We start from the raw sequence: 16,873 nt of genomic DNA on the forward strand, positions 1-16,873 counted from the left end.
TTCTTAAACAATTTTTTTTTTCTTTTTATTATCTCCATGAAAAGAGTAATAATTAGTATTAGAGTATGTTAAAATGTGAGAAAACATCAGATTAGCTGCATTAAAAAAGATATTTTATAGTTTTCCACCCAGTATATCACTTTCTGATACTGGGCCGGATCTACTAAGATCCCAATTTGCTTGTAGTCATTTGCTTGCGCAATCTAGAATTTTGCATGTGGGGTGTGACCAAGGTTTGCAGGTGATTTACCAAGATTACTTGCGCAAATTACAACAGGTGCAAAGTCTTGCAGACCGCCCTATTTAAATGAGGGTTTTGCGTGCGCTACTGGAGATAATACACTGGAAAAACTGCAGTGGGATAAACCAGCACTAATGGGAACGTGCGCTGAATGATCCAGAGGAACCGAAATGTAACGTTGGAGGAGTTTTGTCACAGAAGGTATTGCATGACTCAGTCATTCATTCATTTATTTTTCATTTTAAAAGTGTATGTGTGTGTGCGTGTGCGCACGGGGTGGGTGGGGGGTTGTATTTGGATAGAAGGACTGTCAGGCGCAAATAATTTTGTCATGCTGTAGCCCAGGGGTCTCAAACTCGCGGCCGCAGTATGTGAATTTGTGGCCCCCCACTTGATACTAAAGGTTAATGTTAGTGCAGCCCACAAGTTTTTTTCTCACATGATCTATTTTATGTGGGGGAATTTATTTTAAAAAGTAATTATTTATAGCTTTTTGTTGCGTTCTCTTTCATTAATGTTGATGTTCGGAATTCCGACGCCCTTGAACGCACCTCGCATATGCGCGATTAGTGAAGGAGGACACGACAAGTAAGTGACATGAACATGTATCCTGTCCCAGTCATGGCTTTTTCAAAACCTACCATGAAGAGAAAGATTAGCGACAAGCACAGACAGTTCCAGGAGAAGTGGGAGATGGAATATTTATTTGTTGAGCACAGGAGGACCCCGACGGGTCTGATATACGCAGAAAAAGTTGCAGTGTACAAAGAATACAACAGCAAAGGTCATTATTGAACTGGACATGATGAGCATCTGCAAGACATACTGAGGGTCTCAACTGCTTCCTCCCCGAAGCCAAATGTAGCTCATGTGTGCAGGAGGACGCGCTGCCAGACGTCTGGGAGCAACCAGTAGTCAATGGAAGTCTGTTCTGAAGAAAGGTTCATGTTTGAAGGAATGTTCATGTTCAGAAGAAGCGTTTGTGTTCAGAGGAAGTGTTCTTGTTGTGGAGTACTTGATGCGGCCCAGCCTCACCCAGACTCTACCTCCAGCAGCCCCCAGGTAAACTGAGTTTGAGACCCCTGCTGTAGCTATATGACGGTGCGTATTTTTAATCACAATCATCAGGAGTGGAAAAGCGTCCTGTAAAGTGTGTGTGTGTGTGTGTGTGTGGGGGGGGGGGGGGGGGGGGGGCATACGTCTCAGTTATTTTTTCTTCCATCACTCCAAAAATGTTCACATGAGGGTGAAAAATATGTTCTCTGCATCTGGTTTCATCATTTCTTTGTCTCCTAACCGCAGCCATGTGTGCGCACTTACGCATCCAAACCGTTTGCACCTCCTTTTGAGACGTGGTAAATATAGACGCAGTTTCTATGAGCAAAATTGCTTTCTGGTTTGATAAATCACTTTGCCTGTGCCAAATTAATATATTTACATTTTCTCCTCCCACAACACGCACAACTGCGTGTAAACGCCCCATATTGCATATTCATTGAGGCAAACGTACTAATTGGATGCAGATGCGCTATTTTGCACCTTTGAAAGACGCAACCCTTATTGCGCACTGTTAGTAAATCAGTTTGTACATTTTTTTGAGCGTGCAATGAGTTTGCACACGTTTTAATACGCGCAAACCTTTGATAGATCCGGCCCACTGTGTTTTAAATACAGGGTTGTAATGGCAAAATTACTTATATCCATATATATTCATATACAGGGTGGGGAAGCAAAATTTACAATATTTTGAGGCAGGGATTGAAAGACAGTGTATGACCAATTAGTTTATTGAAAGTCATGAGAATTTATTTGCCACAAGAAAATTCACATAATAGAAAATGTTTTTATTCTATGTGTCCTTCTTCTTTCTCAATAACTGCCTTCACACGCTTCCTGAAACTTGCGCAAGTGTTCCTCAAATATTGGGGTGACAACTTCTCCCATTCTTCTTTAATAGTATCTCCCGGACTTTCTCGTAATAGTTTTGCTCATAGTCATTCTCTTCTTTCCATTATAAACAGTCTTTATGGACACTCCAACTATTTTTGAAATCTCCTTTGGTGTGACGAGTGCATTCAGCAAATCACACACTCTTTGACGTTTACTTTCCTGATTACTCATATGGGCAAAAGTTTCTGAAAAGGTATGGATAATAGTGTTAGGTATGATTATGACATCAATATATGTTTGGTTTCAAAACAATTGACATAGTGCCTGCTAAGAAAAAAAACCCCTAAATGTTCATTGTAAATTTTGCTTCCCCACCCTGTATATTTTCATATATTTCATATATCATATAGGCTTCTAACTCTATTTCAGATATTTTCATGTCACTGTGTATTCTAGAGCAGTTTGGACCTCTTTTGTGTTGTGTCCACAGTAGAAGGCCAAACCAACATTTCTCACAGGGGTCTTATCTCTAAGTTCCTGGCACTAACCAAAACACTTTCCACACATCATAATTTTCTCATGGGAGACAGAAGACTACATTGTGATTTGTATTTTTGGGTTCAGACCGTCTCAGTCTTTTGTCTGAGCGATATCTCTTTCTATGGAGCTCCAAATAAAGTGATTTCTTTGACACTGAACATTTGGACTGACCCTTCTTTTCTGAAGACGAATTAGTAGAGTATTATTTTTCCATAACAGGGTGAAAACATGGTATTTGAAATCCCTCTGATGGGACATTTTAGAGACAGATTAGGGTTGTTAAATGACCCCCAGTTTTACTTCTAAATTCATTTTTGCTTTAGTTGGACCATAAGGGATTATCCAAAACAAGAAGCTACTTTAATATTGAAACTAGAAAAGCACTCGGAGAGCGCAGACCTCCGCCAAGCGCAAAAATTCCCCACATAATCGGTGATACAAATCCTACATTTATTTTTTAAAATAAAATCCGCCTTCTGGATCAGCCTTTGAAATGTGCTAGAGGACCCCCTTGTCAATTCCTGAGTTAAATTTCATGAGTTTTGGTCAATAATTAAGCGAGATATTGGGAAACGAAAATTTTGGCCCCATTTACCACAATGTTAACGAAAATTTCAAAGTGATCCAGAATCCAGGATTTTTTCTGGATCACCCCCAAAAGTTAATCATTTCTTCCTTATCCCATTTCCAACAAACCCTGAAAATTTCATCAAAATCTGTCCATAACTTTTTGAGTTATGTTGCACACTAAAGGACAGACAAACAAACAGACAGACAGACAAACCCTGGCAAAAACATAACCTCCTTGGCGGATGTAATAAATGTTAGAATGGTGGTCAATTCAAGTTTGCTCTGACAGGATATTACTGTGTTTTGACCCTACGTTTTTTTTTTTTTTAATTTAATGCATGGTGTCTGGCTGAGAGGACATTTTTTGTAGCTTCATAAAAAACAGGTTCATAAAAAATTTCAATCACATTGTTTTTTTCATGCCTAACGAGGAATAAAAGCACTCAGGAACAAAATCTTGACTAAGGTTCTCATAATTCATGCTTGAAAGGGTTAAAGCCAAACCAGTGAATCTTTTGAAGAGCAGCAAATTATTTATTAGGGGTTTACATTGCCACTACAGTCAAGTACTTACATGTTAGGCAAAACAGATACAAGACAATATGATTGGCATGAAGTTTCCCATGATAGTGAAAGAACTACCACACCCCATAACTATCTCATGTCAGACTTTCAACTACGTAACTTGCATTAATTACTGTATCATACAAATATCTTAATTGTACTTGACCTCTTGACAGACAGTGGAAATTGTCGTAAAATGAGTGCCACCATGTGTATACAAATAAATCCTTCACAGTAACATGGTCAGGGGTTTATTTTTTTTCTTTGTGATGAGTGAATCACATCAGAATGGAGATTAAAGTGACAAGTTTTGTTACTGCTGTCAGTAACTGCAGCAATTACTGCAAAAAAACAAAAAAACAAAAAAAAAAAAAAAACACACTGCTGCAGTTGTTTGCCTATATTTTCCCAAAGGTAAATTGGCCCCTAAGACTAAACACCGTCAGCAGTGTGCATTTATTGTGTCGGAATATAAAGCGTTGTACTTTAAACCTCTAATGTTACACGTTCTACAAAAGTACATTCAATTTATTTTGCTCCAAGAAGGTAACAATTATCTGTTGTGTTTTGTATAATGTACATTCTTACATAAAAAATTAAGCAAAACTGTGCTAGCAGATTCAGACTTGGTAAACAGTTGTTAGATAGCTATAATTTGCCCTTCTTGGACATAACACAGTAAAATCCAAACCGTGATGCATAGAATTCAGAATAAAATATGAGAGCCTGTCCATTTCTTTGACTTACAGTTAGCTGACTTAGAGTTCCAAACATTGGTATTATCATTTGACTAAAATAAAAAATAAAACAAAACACAAACCAAATATCCCAAAAGCTCGTGACTATCAGACCACTGAGGGCAGGGTAAACGGGACAAGAGCAGAACAGAGTTAATACAATAACTTGGCAAAAGGAGAAAACAAATGTCAATAAAACTACTGAATATTAATGTGGGTGGGCTACGGGAAAGACTCGTGTCAACATAATTCTAGATTTACCTAAAAAAAAAATAAGTCACTTACCAAATGAATACATTTTAAAGAACAGAAAAAGTCATAGTATTAGGTTGACTTTTGGTACTTTTTCAGTGTCCATTACATCTGTTAATAATTTATAATAATGCTACATGTAACAGAGGGACAGGCTATTAAATGTAAAATGCCTCCACTATCACATCAAACCTGCTAAAATCATACCAAAGACACATGCTAGAATCTATATGAACTCCCCTTAAAATAAACCTACCAAAGCACTAAGCCTCTTCCATTCTGACTCTTCAACTGTTGCTCTTCTCGCTTCATCTTCGCTATGAGTGGAATCTCCCACTGAATGGATTAGTGTCTCATCAAAGCACTAAATGGCCCACTGTAGTGTTGTGTTGCACTAATACTCTTTAACAGTGTGATATGCAATGACATATCATGTCCAATAACGTCTTTTTCAAATTACAGAAAAAAATATATGCACATAACATTTCCAGAGTGTTGTCCAGCCCGCTGGACACGTTGTCAATTAACTTGTAAGTGACATAATACAAAAAGAGAAATTGGAATTGTAAATGTCAAAATCTTTTGGGTTAGTGCTGTTTTAGGGCACTCTACATGCTAAGTGAGCCAATTTGGTCCACTTTGTGCCTTCTTTTTGTACTCTAACATACATGATTGAGAGACAGTCTCAATATGTTATCAGATCAGGTCCAGGGCCAGGTTTCGAATGACGCTCATGGCTCCGACGTCGAAGCCGCAGATGTTCAGTAAACCTCTGTCTTCTGTGTCTGAGATGGCGTGTCCGATGGAAGTCAGCCCACACATCAATAACTTAGAGGAGGTGCCCGATTTCTGTTGTCAAAACACAAACATTTTTTAGGTTGTCATTTCATTTGAAAGTTTCTTCATAAAGTGAACAACTATTATACACTCGCAGTCAATGAAAACTTTGAGACCGTATTTCTTGACATAATTTTTATTTTGAAACCCTAAACTGGAATTTTTTCATATGAATCATTTGTTTAGGATATTGGCGTCCAGAAACAAAAATCTAAAGTTTCAAGAATAATTTCAAAACAAAAAAATTAACAAAAGAAAATGTCACCTGCTAAACACAAAGTCCCAACAGTAGTGGTCCTGGTCTGTAGCTGTCTCTCTCTCTCTCCCTGGACTATGGGGTCTATGGTCAACAGAGCCTATGGTGTTGTGGTGTTCACCCAGGTTTGTGATTGTGTGTTGGGAACAGCCCATCCATAGGCCTGGCTATATGACTGGAGCTCAAAGCGGCCTCCACCATACCCAGTGCCAACCTGGAGACGACGTTCATGTGATAGATGTGGCATGATGCGTTCACTGGACTAACAATGGTGTCCTTTTTTGGGCCTTTACATAGGCCTTCCAAACTAATCCTCAAATTGTGCACAGACCCACTGAGTATTGCTCAATGTGTATTTGGTCTACTTTTGCAAAGAGACCAACCCATGTGCAATGAACCGTGACAACATGACAACTCATCATTATCTGAACTACCCCAGCACTAAGTCATCAATAAATCCACAATGAATAATTACAACCGCCCTACAAGTAGAAATATGCAAACATTTAGACCTCAAAGTTTCTATTGACTGTCAGTATATATAAATGACAGATACGTACTTGTCTGTGCTTCTTGAGAGCCTCCACGGGGCTGGCAGTACATGTCCAAATGGGGTTGTTGGTCAAAACAATGAAAACATCTACAGCTTTCCCATTTTCTGTGGCCCATGTGATGGGAAGGGTGCAGTCAGTGCTCCCACCAGGAATCTGGAACATAAGGTCAAAGAGTTCAAAAGTAAGTTTTGCTGGTTTGCCACAGTACTAATAAAGCTTTGATCTCATCACATGCTTTACCTTCACCAGCTCTGCTGTTGCTTGTGCCAGAGTCATGTCGGCGGAAACAGAGCACGGTACCAACGCTCCTTCAGAGTAGGCCAACACCTGTGTGTCTGCTTCTGTTCTTGCAAAGGTCTAAGCAAGACGCAACAGTAAAATAATGTCTTAACATCAGGGTCACTATACACACACACTTAAATTCAGAAACCTTTATATGTTTTTCATTATACAGAAAAAAATGTTCCAACCTAATTTTATATTATTTAGAGCAGGGGTGTCAAACTCATGTTAGTTCAGGGGCCAGATACAGCCCAATATAACCTGCAGTGGGCCGGTGATGATTAAAATAATCACTCAATAATACATAAATAATATCAATTCCAAAATTTGTTTGTCTAATTTCTATGTTTTAGAGTGAAAAAAGTACAATTACTGTATACTATCAAATTTTTTACACCTATAAACTATCCTTTAAAAAAATGTGGAAAAACATGAACAACTATGACCAAAATGAAATTTACTGAGAAAAAAAGTGCAATTTTTAACAATTTATGCCATTATTTGGCCTCAGCTTCTCATTTTCACACGTTCATTACAACTTACAGATCACAGTGGATCTACAAATACACAAAACCTTTAATAACAGACAGAATATCGGTACAGTTACACTTAATTCTCTTAAGACATTTCAGATTGTTCATATTTGCTCAGGTTTTTCACTTTTTTTTTTTTTACACTAAAACAAAAAGAAAAATTTGTAGTTTTCATTATTTATAGTTTATTATGATAGTATTTTACTGGTCTGACCCACTTCAGATGAAACTGACCTAAAAATTATTTTAACATCCTTGATTGTTAATATCTTCAACATAATTTTTGCATTGCACTAATTCATCCCAGGGGCCAGATTGGACCCTTCAGTGGGCTGGTTTTGGCCCCTGGGCCGCATGTTTGACACCCCTGATTTAGAGTACTTTTTTATAGTTAAATGTTTAATACATCATTCCTCAATTAATATTAAAAGCCATAATGAAAGATGAAGTCGTATGGAATCATGGGAGTTGTTTTCACTACTGTTGAGGAACATGTGTCAGACTCTAGAAGTGATCCTGCAGATACAGATGAGGTAATGTTTTTTTATATAAACTACTAAAATAAACAAGTGACATCAGTGTTAGTGCAGAGGACACGATGTCACTGACAGAATGAATGCTTTCTCTGAATTTTATGGAAACATTAGATGTAATGTAGCATAATATAATAAGTCAACAAAATATATTGCACAAGATAGGCCAGATCATTTTTACATATTTTAATGCAGGAGTGTTACTATTACATAGTATTATTGTATGTTTTGTAAGTGTTGTTCAAACTAGTAGAACCCTTTATGTACCTTGGGATTAGTAAAGAATCTATCTAATCTATTCCGAACCATATTAAGAAGTGTCCTACATATATTGCAGAATGTCAGTATCTGCTTACCAGAGCTGAGAGTCACTGTCCTGGTAATAATTCCAAGCATGTACACTAAGATAATTGTACTGCGGAAGGAATTTCATTGGAATCTACAGTATGTGTCAACGGACCAATTCCTTGACTTCGGCTTCCTCCAAAGACAGGGCGGCCTGAGCCCTGCTTACAGACGCAGCTGTTCCGACTGAAACAACTACTACCCACACACTGCGCTGGTATCCCTCTTCAGTTTCATCTTACCATGGTAATGGCGGCAGCAGCGACCGCGGTGCTGATCGACGTCCCTGGGACCACGCTGCTCAGTGATGTGCTCACATCCACGGCTACGACAAAGTGTTTCCCCACAGGCTCCACACACTGAAAAACAACAGTATGAGAAATAATATGCAAGTGTGATAATTCCACTCAGCTCGCCTAAGACCTCCCAGTTCAGATCGAGGATTTAATTGGAAAAGAAAATCCTTCTTTCTATGAATTTTATCAGATGTATGTATATTCTAAACCTTGTTACTTGCTTATTTTTCACTGGACTGCATAGCCTGGCATTACCATGTCTGCACAAATCAGATTTATTACCCTGCCCCCCGAAGGAGAGGCAAGGGGTATTATTTTTGGTTCGGTTTGTTTGTTTGTTTGTTAACACTCTAGCAGCAGAACTATTGGTTGAATTCATAACAAAATTTGGTTTGTAGATTGCCAGTGACCCAGAATAGATCTGATTATATTTTGGGAACAGTAGGTCAGAGTTCAAATTTTTAATGAATTTTTAAAATCTTTTTTTTTTTCCCTATTTACTTATAATGGCCGAAATTTCAAATGTCTGTCGCAGCAAAACTATTGGTTGAATACACACCAAATTTGGTTTATAGATTGCCAGTGACACAGAACAGATGTCCTTACATTTTGGGAAAAATCGGTCAAAGTTTAAATTTTAATAAAAATCTTTTTACCCCCCCCCCCCATTTACTTATAATGGATGAAATTTCACATGTCTGTAGCAGCAAAACCATTGGTTGAATTCATACCAAATTGGGTTTATAGATTACCAGTGACCCAGAATAGATGTCATTACATTTTGGGAGAAGTAGGTGAAAGTTCTAATTTTTAAAATGTTTTTTCTTCTTCCATTTACTTATAATGGACGGAATTTCACATGTTTATAAAAAAAAACATCAGTTTTGTTTGTTTATTTACTTCAAACTTGGCACATATATAGAGGCAGTTGATATGCTGACACCAGCACACGCACAGACATGATGACATCAGCTGGATCGATGCCAAAAAAAGCTACAATATGTGTGAGGGGCAGGGTTTGTTGTGCCTGACGTCACTTGTTCCTCTTATTTCACTTTTGATTTTCACAGCGTTACCTACATGTACTAACCATAATGTTTCTGAATCCAATGACCCATGGGACATTGAGTCCGGTGGTAAATTAAACTGACCAAATTCTGTGAGAAATAATGGAACAGCTCTTTTTTTTTCCATTTAAGGCTTTAAATGCAGTCATTTATTCTCCTAATGGAAAATACAAAGGCTGTGCCAGACCGCAGAAGGTGTCACTTGAATCAGATGTAGCTGCTTAATATGAGTCTTTGTTCAGTTTGTTATGCATTTTTTTCCTCTTTGGCAACAATAAAATCCACTGATAAAAGTTCTGGGGAAAACTGACCACACTAAATATAACGAATCAATCGCAACTTATTTTGGGGTATTTATAAGTCACTGCACAGCTGCATATGCCTACAGCACAATTCTACTGCTGATCCCCAACCAGTTTACTAGCAATTATCCAAATTAAGCTCTGCGGCGAGGGCAGATGGTGCATATGTGTTCTGAAATAATAATAAGGAAATACAGTAGGTGAGAGCATCAACTCAGAACATGAGGGTCATAAGTTAGATGTGTAACCTTCACGTACACGTCAGGGGCTTTTAGGCAAAACATCTCTCTCTCTCTCAACTACATGGGGAAAAATACCCTGGCACGTCCAGTTGTTACAGAAAGAGCAGTAAACGTTGCATTCAGAGGTTTGCCCTAAGGTTTGATTGTTATGCTTTCCTGCACAGATAAAAGCCAAAGATGGGCATAAAGAATAACAGATTGCAGCACATCTCCATCTCAAACCATAGACCCTCCCATTAGCAGATAAATGGTTGTTATTGCCTCAGCTGAATCTGCGCTGATTACGAGTGTAAATCAATTTTAATGGGCGCAGCACCAGATTAATCAGTCAGGCAGATGCAAGTGGTGTTTCTGCAATGAAATGGGTTGATACGAATACTAAACATCTACAGAGAACTTGTAATCATGTAAATTGCTGTTGGTGAAACTGGATGACCAAACATGAACAATTTATTACCCGAATGAAGACTCCTTCATTTGAAAAATTAATATTTCCACTACTTGTCACAGTACAGCCAACCTTTGAGTGTGTAGTAATAGTATGCTGTAGTTGTATTACATCCAAGTTATTTGGTCCAGCAAGAAAAACTGACTGCCACAGCTCCTGTTGAATATATTTTCAGAGCTGAAAAATCCACATTATGACAAAAAATAATTCTTTTTATACCACTAAAACGTCAGCATGGGAAATATTAGGCCTAAATAATATTTCAACATGCAGATATATACATGTCATACTCATAAAACAGAAGTTGACAACTTGAAGACTTACTGATATGTTTCTTTTTAGTCTGTTAAAAGTAGTCGCTTTTCCATTGGACATCTATGCAAAACTTGACTGATATTTACTAAATGTCAAAAAAACAGAAGTCTGTAATGTCGGTTTTTCCATTAAACCACAAATGGGATAATTTGTTTATTTATTATCGTGAGATGATATGAAAAGTCATTCCATAAACATGGCGACGAACTTAAATATCATGTTGATTTACAGATACATTCATTATTATTATATATTACCCCTCTATCCCGAACTAAATTTAAAAAATGATTCAGTTTCCTGGTGTGTCCACACATACCGCGCCCTGTTTCTTTTAAACTCTTCTTCTTCGCTTGTTGTAACGTTCGCCAAATTCCGTTTTTTTTATTCATGTGACTCTAGTTACGGAAAAAGGTCTTTCCATTGTAAATTTCCGTGATACACCATTTGCGCTACGCCTGAAAAACCACCTCTTGCCAGCGCAAAAACTTTTAATTGAAAAACGAGAGTATTAGTGAAATTGTCATTTTTTCATTAGGTAAAATTTTATGTGCAAGTTATATTCATGCAATTTGAGGGTCAATGGAAAAGCAACTAGTGATAGAAAGTAAAAAAAAAAAAAAAAAATCTTACCATAAAACTCTTGTAAAAAGCAGTGTCCATGGCTGTGAGGATGCTGCTGTCTGGTTCCCATTTTGTTTTGCCTTGATAGCCTTGGCCCCTTTTATAGTTTTCTGAAGCCAGGAGTATAGTGAACGGGTGAATCTTCGCCTGGTGATTAAGAAAAAACCTAAGTATAACTCAAAAATAAAACTCAAAATATGAGCACAAATGAATTCTAAACACTGTATGTCTTACTTTCTTTAGCGCCATCTCACTCTGGATTCTTTCACATACCGCCTCTGTGTCTGCACTTCCTGGTTCAAGAATTTTGTTGGATGTCATTTTACCCAAGATCCTTAGCAGTGATTGGAGAGGCATTTCCTTCAACAAAGCTTTCCATACCTCACAAGAAAAAAATAACAAAATAGGTCATTAAATTCATGCCAGAAATGGGAAAATACTGCTGTAACAGATTTGAAATACTATTTAGTGTTCCTTATGTGTGGAATTAATTTGAGTGGTTAATCCAAATGTGTACATGCAAACAAACTTTGATTTATATTCAACTTTTTTAACAGAAAAAATTGGCATCTGGCTTTATTGGAAATTCTCCCAGAAAGTGGTTAAAATATTTTGACAGTGAATTGCTATTTTTGCTTTGAGAGCGTTGGCTGTTTCTCCTTGGCATGAATCACCTCCAACAAGTAAAGCTTTAATTAATATGTAGGAAATAACTGATGATTATAAGTCAAAGCCATTATGTAAATGTATGTAAACTAAAATTATATATTACAGAACTCAAAACTCACCTGTTTGGACTTTAGGTGATCCGTCAGCAGCTGTTCCCTCTCCAGTTTATGTTCTTCTATTAAATTGATGACTTCTGTTTCATCACAGCTGTGCTTGACCTTCTCCACCACTTCAAGATATGAAAGCACCTTCATAACCTCCTCTGAGTTCTCCTTGTCAGCGTAACCTGCCTGGACGTCTTTCCATCCTTTTGTTACATATTTGCTGATCAAAGAAATAGCTGGAAATACAAAGTGTAGAAGCATTTACATCTAAGAAATATAATTCATCTGAGTAAATTCATGTTAATGGCAAAGTCATAGCTTCCATATGTCAACTTTGATTTTCTAATTTCATATCTATAATTTTCCTAATTAAGATGATGTAAACAATAATAAGACATTAATGAACAGTTATTGCCTTAAGTTGCCATAACATCCCAATATTAACAATAATTTTAAAAAGAGGATAAACATCTTCTACTGTCTAAACTTTTCTGCCATCTTTAAGCAGGGAATAAATATTTAATAAGAATATTTAAGGGTGGACAAAGCAGGTGGCAGATGCAATCAAAGTACTCAATTAGAATGTCATAATTACATGTTGAGTGGCTTTTCTATTTTTACCCATCATATGTTGTCTACAGGGCACAGACACTTGAATCTGTTCCTCTTTAAAACATTTGAAGATCATTTTTATCCAAATTTAAGATTTATATTTAGATATTGATGAACAATTTGACCTATTTTATGAAGCTGCAGACACTCTGCATTTGATTAATGGCAGAGGTAGACTTAGCATGTTTTTGTCCATTCCACTGTGGCTGTGTAGACTCACCTTCATTAGCTGGTTTGGTGTGTGAGAGTCTGAGCAGATCCTGGTGTGACCATCCATCCCTCTGTTTACATTTGGTCACAGCCACAGCCAGACTCATGGCATCTTGCTCATTGTACCAGTCAGACACTGCTTTTCGCAGGGCGCGTCCCCAGATCCCACATTTCATGCCCTCCTTCAGTTCCTTCTTGTACTGGATGAAAGCAAAGAGGTGTGCCGGGTCCCGACAAACTTCCTTCAGAGCTTTGAACGCCGCCTGCCTGGTTTTTAGCTCTGAATGCTGGGAGCACAGAGCCAAGGCAAAAAGGGAAGGGTTGATCCTGACAGCTTGTCCATCCTGACTGTACCTCTTTATGTCTTCCACCACTTCAGTGCCTCTGCCATCCTGAAGCAGAGACAGCAGGGCTCCGGCACTCTCCATGCTGACGCGAGCTTCCTCTCTGGCAGTGTATAGGTCTCCCTCTGATCCATAGCACAGGAAGCGCCGCAGTTTGGCCTTGTCACTGACCTCCCATGGACAAACACCACCTGTTGAGTTTGAGGTGTGGTTGCTCAGTGAAGACATCATACTTCCTGATGGCTCCATTGTAGTATTAGAGAAGGCCTGAAAAAAATAAATGATCACATGGAATTTTAGTTCATTATTTCGGCTAAAATTTCCTTAGGGGGTCAAATGAGTGGCCATTTTTGTCAAAAAAAAAAAAAAAGTTGTCAGAAATGCATAGAAGTGTGTGTAAATAATGCTAATCCATTTGTGCACAGACTACTGATATTCTTTGACAGTGGAAGCTCTATTTTCATAAATATTGGATTTGGAATAGCACATGTATGTGAAAACTTTTACTGGTGGACGGACGTGACAGTGGACGGACGTGACATTACCCATGATGCTCTGGTCAGTATCAGTACTTTATTAGGAATAAACTTATAGACTTACTATTGATAATTCTCCTCTTCTTCATAAATGTTCGTATTGTGGATCTAAAACAATACCAGCTGACACAAAAACACTAAATGTGTCAATGGACGGGTGTGACATGGTGGTTGTGGATCCCATCATACTGATGCTCGGCAGCCATGTTTAATGATCCCTGTGCAAAAACTAGGATCACAATTATTTATTGGATAGTTTATCATCAGACTAAAGAGGAAATAACAATATAGAATTGTTTTTTCTTTATAAAAATGCTTATTATTAGAAAACTGTTGATTTAAACAGTGGTGTGTGCCATTTTTCATGTATGTATTGGTGTAACATAAACAGGATGGATCAGCACCATACTCCAGATTGAACCTGTACAAATAAAACATGTGATATGTAGGATAGAATCTGGGAAGAAAAACTGGGGAATCTAAAATAATAGAAGTTTTTTTTTTCAGGTAAATTCAGTTCAAATATAACTTGGCCATTTGTGACATGAAAATGTGGCATTAATTGTGATGAAATTGGACATTTTTGAGCTGAAAACATAGTTCATATGAGCATCAACATGTTGAACAGAACTGAAATCCTGTACATTTGCAGAACTGGCATTTACCAACACAAAGTTCCTTTTGGGATTCACCTAGATTGATTTCTTATGCATAAAGACAGAAATAAGACCTCAAAGCAAATTTTAGCCGATTATCAACATTATTACCATTTCTTGGCTGTCTCCTCTTAAAAACTTCCCAAAACTGAGTCCACACTGTTTGACAGTCCAGTCAGATCCACCACTTACTCATCATATCTCATAAAATGATGCATAAATTCCCAATCGTGATGCTGGCGTGGTAACACATTAAGCAGAACTGAAATAGCAAACTAGTATTAGCATGCAAACACCCGAAATAAACTGCAGGCGACAACCACATCAAAGCAGCCCTTTAAACACGAGGTTAACGTTGAACTGGCTAGCAACATCACTCATTACACTGACAGAAATAGTTCAAAGCCGATTACAGGCTATGATAACACACAGGACAGATGCAACACACCCTGGGCTATTCTTACATGATACTGAATAATTAAGAAAAAATAAAATCACATACAACGTCAACATCAGCTGTAGCGAGCATCTCAGCTAACTGCTAACTCGCTAGTTACCAGTTCAGATTGGCTAAAGTTAAAAGAGGAAAGAAGGGCGGACTGGGAATGTGAAGTTAGCTAACGGCTTTAGCTAGCATGTTTGTAGATTCATTCTTCATATGTATAGACCTGGTTACAAACCTACGCCTGTTGTTTTTTTTTTTAATTCATCTATATGGTTCTTTTATCTGCAGAGATATCCGCTCTCTTACACTAAACTAAAAAGTGACACATCCTGATTATTTTTTTCGTAGCCGGACACCGGAAAGCTGGGCCAGCTCTGATGCATCTCGTCTGGGATAGGCAGCTGGTTACTAAGCTACGAGTACCGTAAAGAAAATGTGTTGGCTTTGCTGAAAATATCCATGGTGTCATTTACGATATGAAAAAAATGATACGAACAGTTATGCTTGGACTCACCACAGCAAGCGCACAGGTCTCAAGTTGTTAATAAAAGCGAAGCTGGATGTAGAAAGGCCTCCCCACTGTCGATCAGTGAGATAACCAGAGGGGGTGGCGTGGTGCATGCTGGGATACATAGTTCCACAGGACCACTCTCCCTCACACACTTTCACTTTTTTCATTTCACTGTGTTTTACTGACATGAATACAGGTGCAGCTCAAAAAATTAGCATATCATGAAAAAGTTCAATATTTTTTGTCACTCATTTCAGAAAGTGAAACCCATATATTATATGACTCATTAGACATACTGCTTATTTGACTGATTTATGTATATGTACATATGTTTCAGAGCCTTATTTTTCTATTGAACCTTCATTTTTATTTTTATTTTTTTTAATTGAACCTTTATTTTTAAATTTTTTCTATTGAAACTGGATGCAGGTACAAAACACATTTCACTGTGTATAATTGTGTATGTGACAAATAAAGAGTATCTTATCTTATCTTATCTTATCTTATCTTACATAGAGTGAAATATTTCAAGCCTTATTTCTTGAAATTTTGATGTTTATGTCTTACAGATAATGAAAACCCCAAATTCTGTGTCTCAGAAAAATAGAATATTACATAAAACCAATTAAAAAAGGATATTTTAAACAGAAATGTCAGGCTTCTGAAAAGTATATTCATTTCTATGTACTCAGGACTTGGTTGGTTCTACTTTTACATGAATTACTGCATCATTGTGTGGTGTCATGGAGGTGATCAGCCTGTGGTACTGCTCAGGTGGAATGGAAGCCCAGGTTGGTTTGATAGTGTCTTTCAGGTCATCTGCATTGTTGGATCTGGTGTCTCTCATCTTCCTCTGGACAATCCTCCATAGATTCTCTATGGGCTTCAGCTCAGGTGAGTTTTCTGGCCAATCAACCACGGTAACACCAGGGTCACTGACCAGCTTTTGGTTCCTTTGGCAGTGTGGGCAGGTGACAAGTCCTGCTGGAAAATGAAGGAAGGAAGGAGGCATGAAGTGTTCTAGAATGTCCTGATAGATGGCTGTGTGGACTGTGGACTTCAGAAAACACAGTGGACCAACACCAGCAGATGTCATGGCAGAACAAACCAGCACTGACTGTGGAAAGTCCAAAGTCCTCTTTTCAGATGAAAGTCCATTTTGCATGTCATTTGGAAATCAAGGTCCCAGAGTCTGGAGGAAGAGTGGAGAGGAACTGAATCCATGTTGCTTGAAGTCCAATGTGAAGTTTCCACAGTCAGTGCTGGTTTGTTCTGCCATGACATCTGCTGGTGTTGGTCCACTGTGTTTTCTGAAGTCCACAGTCCACACACCCATCTACCAGGACATTCTAGAACACTTC

General features: G+C 37.9%; 1 protein-coding gene across 1 annotated transcript; it reads right to left on the minus strand.

Annotated features, from left to right (window-relative positions):
* Positions 1–3,754: 3,754 nt before the first annotated feature.
* Positions 3,755–15,627, minus strand: ro60 (Ro60, Y RNA binding protein). The gene is made up of 9 exons (XM_030160349.1): positions 15,516–15,627; positions 13,031–13,631; positions 12,214–12,434; positions 11,660–11,806; positions 11,435–11,572; positions 8,377–8,493; positions 6,682–6,798; positions 6,448–6,594; positions 3,755–5,643 (listed from the first exon to the last, which is right to left on the minus strand). Exons 2-9 carry the CDS (start codon positions 13,611–13,613, stop codon positions 5,491–5,493), a joined length of 1,623 nt encoding a protein of 540 aa, XP_030016209.1. The 5' UTR covers positions 13,614–13,631; positions 15,516–15,627; the 3' UTR covers positions 3,755–5,490.
* Between the last annotated feature and the right edge of the window lie 1,246 nt (positions 15,628–16,873).

Source organism: Sphaeramia orbicularis, chromosome 17 (assembly GCF_902148855.1).
Source record: "Sphaeramia orbicularis chromosome 17, fSphaOr1.1, whole genome shotgun sequence".
In the NCBI taxonomy this organism is placed as follows: Eukaryota; Metazoa; Chordata; class Actinopteri; order Kurtiformes; family Apogonidae; genus Sphaeramia; species Sphaeramia orbicularis.

What these genes read in the sequence shown, in the direction of transcription:
- ro60 (XM_030160349.1), bottom strand. Translation starts at nt 13,613, where the DNA reads ATGGAGCCATCAGGAAGTATGATGTCTTCACTGAGCAACCACACCTCA. An exon ending in CACCAAACCAGCTAATGAAG is followed by an intron (nt 12,435 to 13,030) that starts GTGAGTCTACAC and finishes TTGTATTTCCAG; the next exon opens with CTATTTCTTTGATCAGCAAA. An exon ending in CTTTTTACAAGAGTTTTATG is followed by an intron (nt 8,494 to 11,434) that starts GTAAGATTTTTT and finishes GTTGTTTTTCAG; the next exon opens with TGTGTGGAGCCTGTGGGGAA.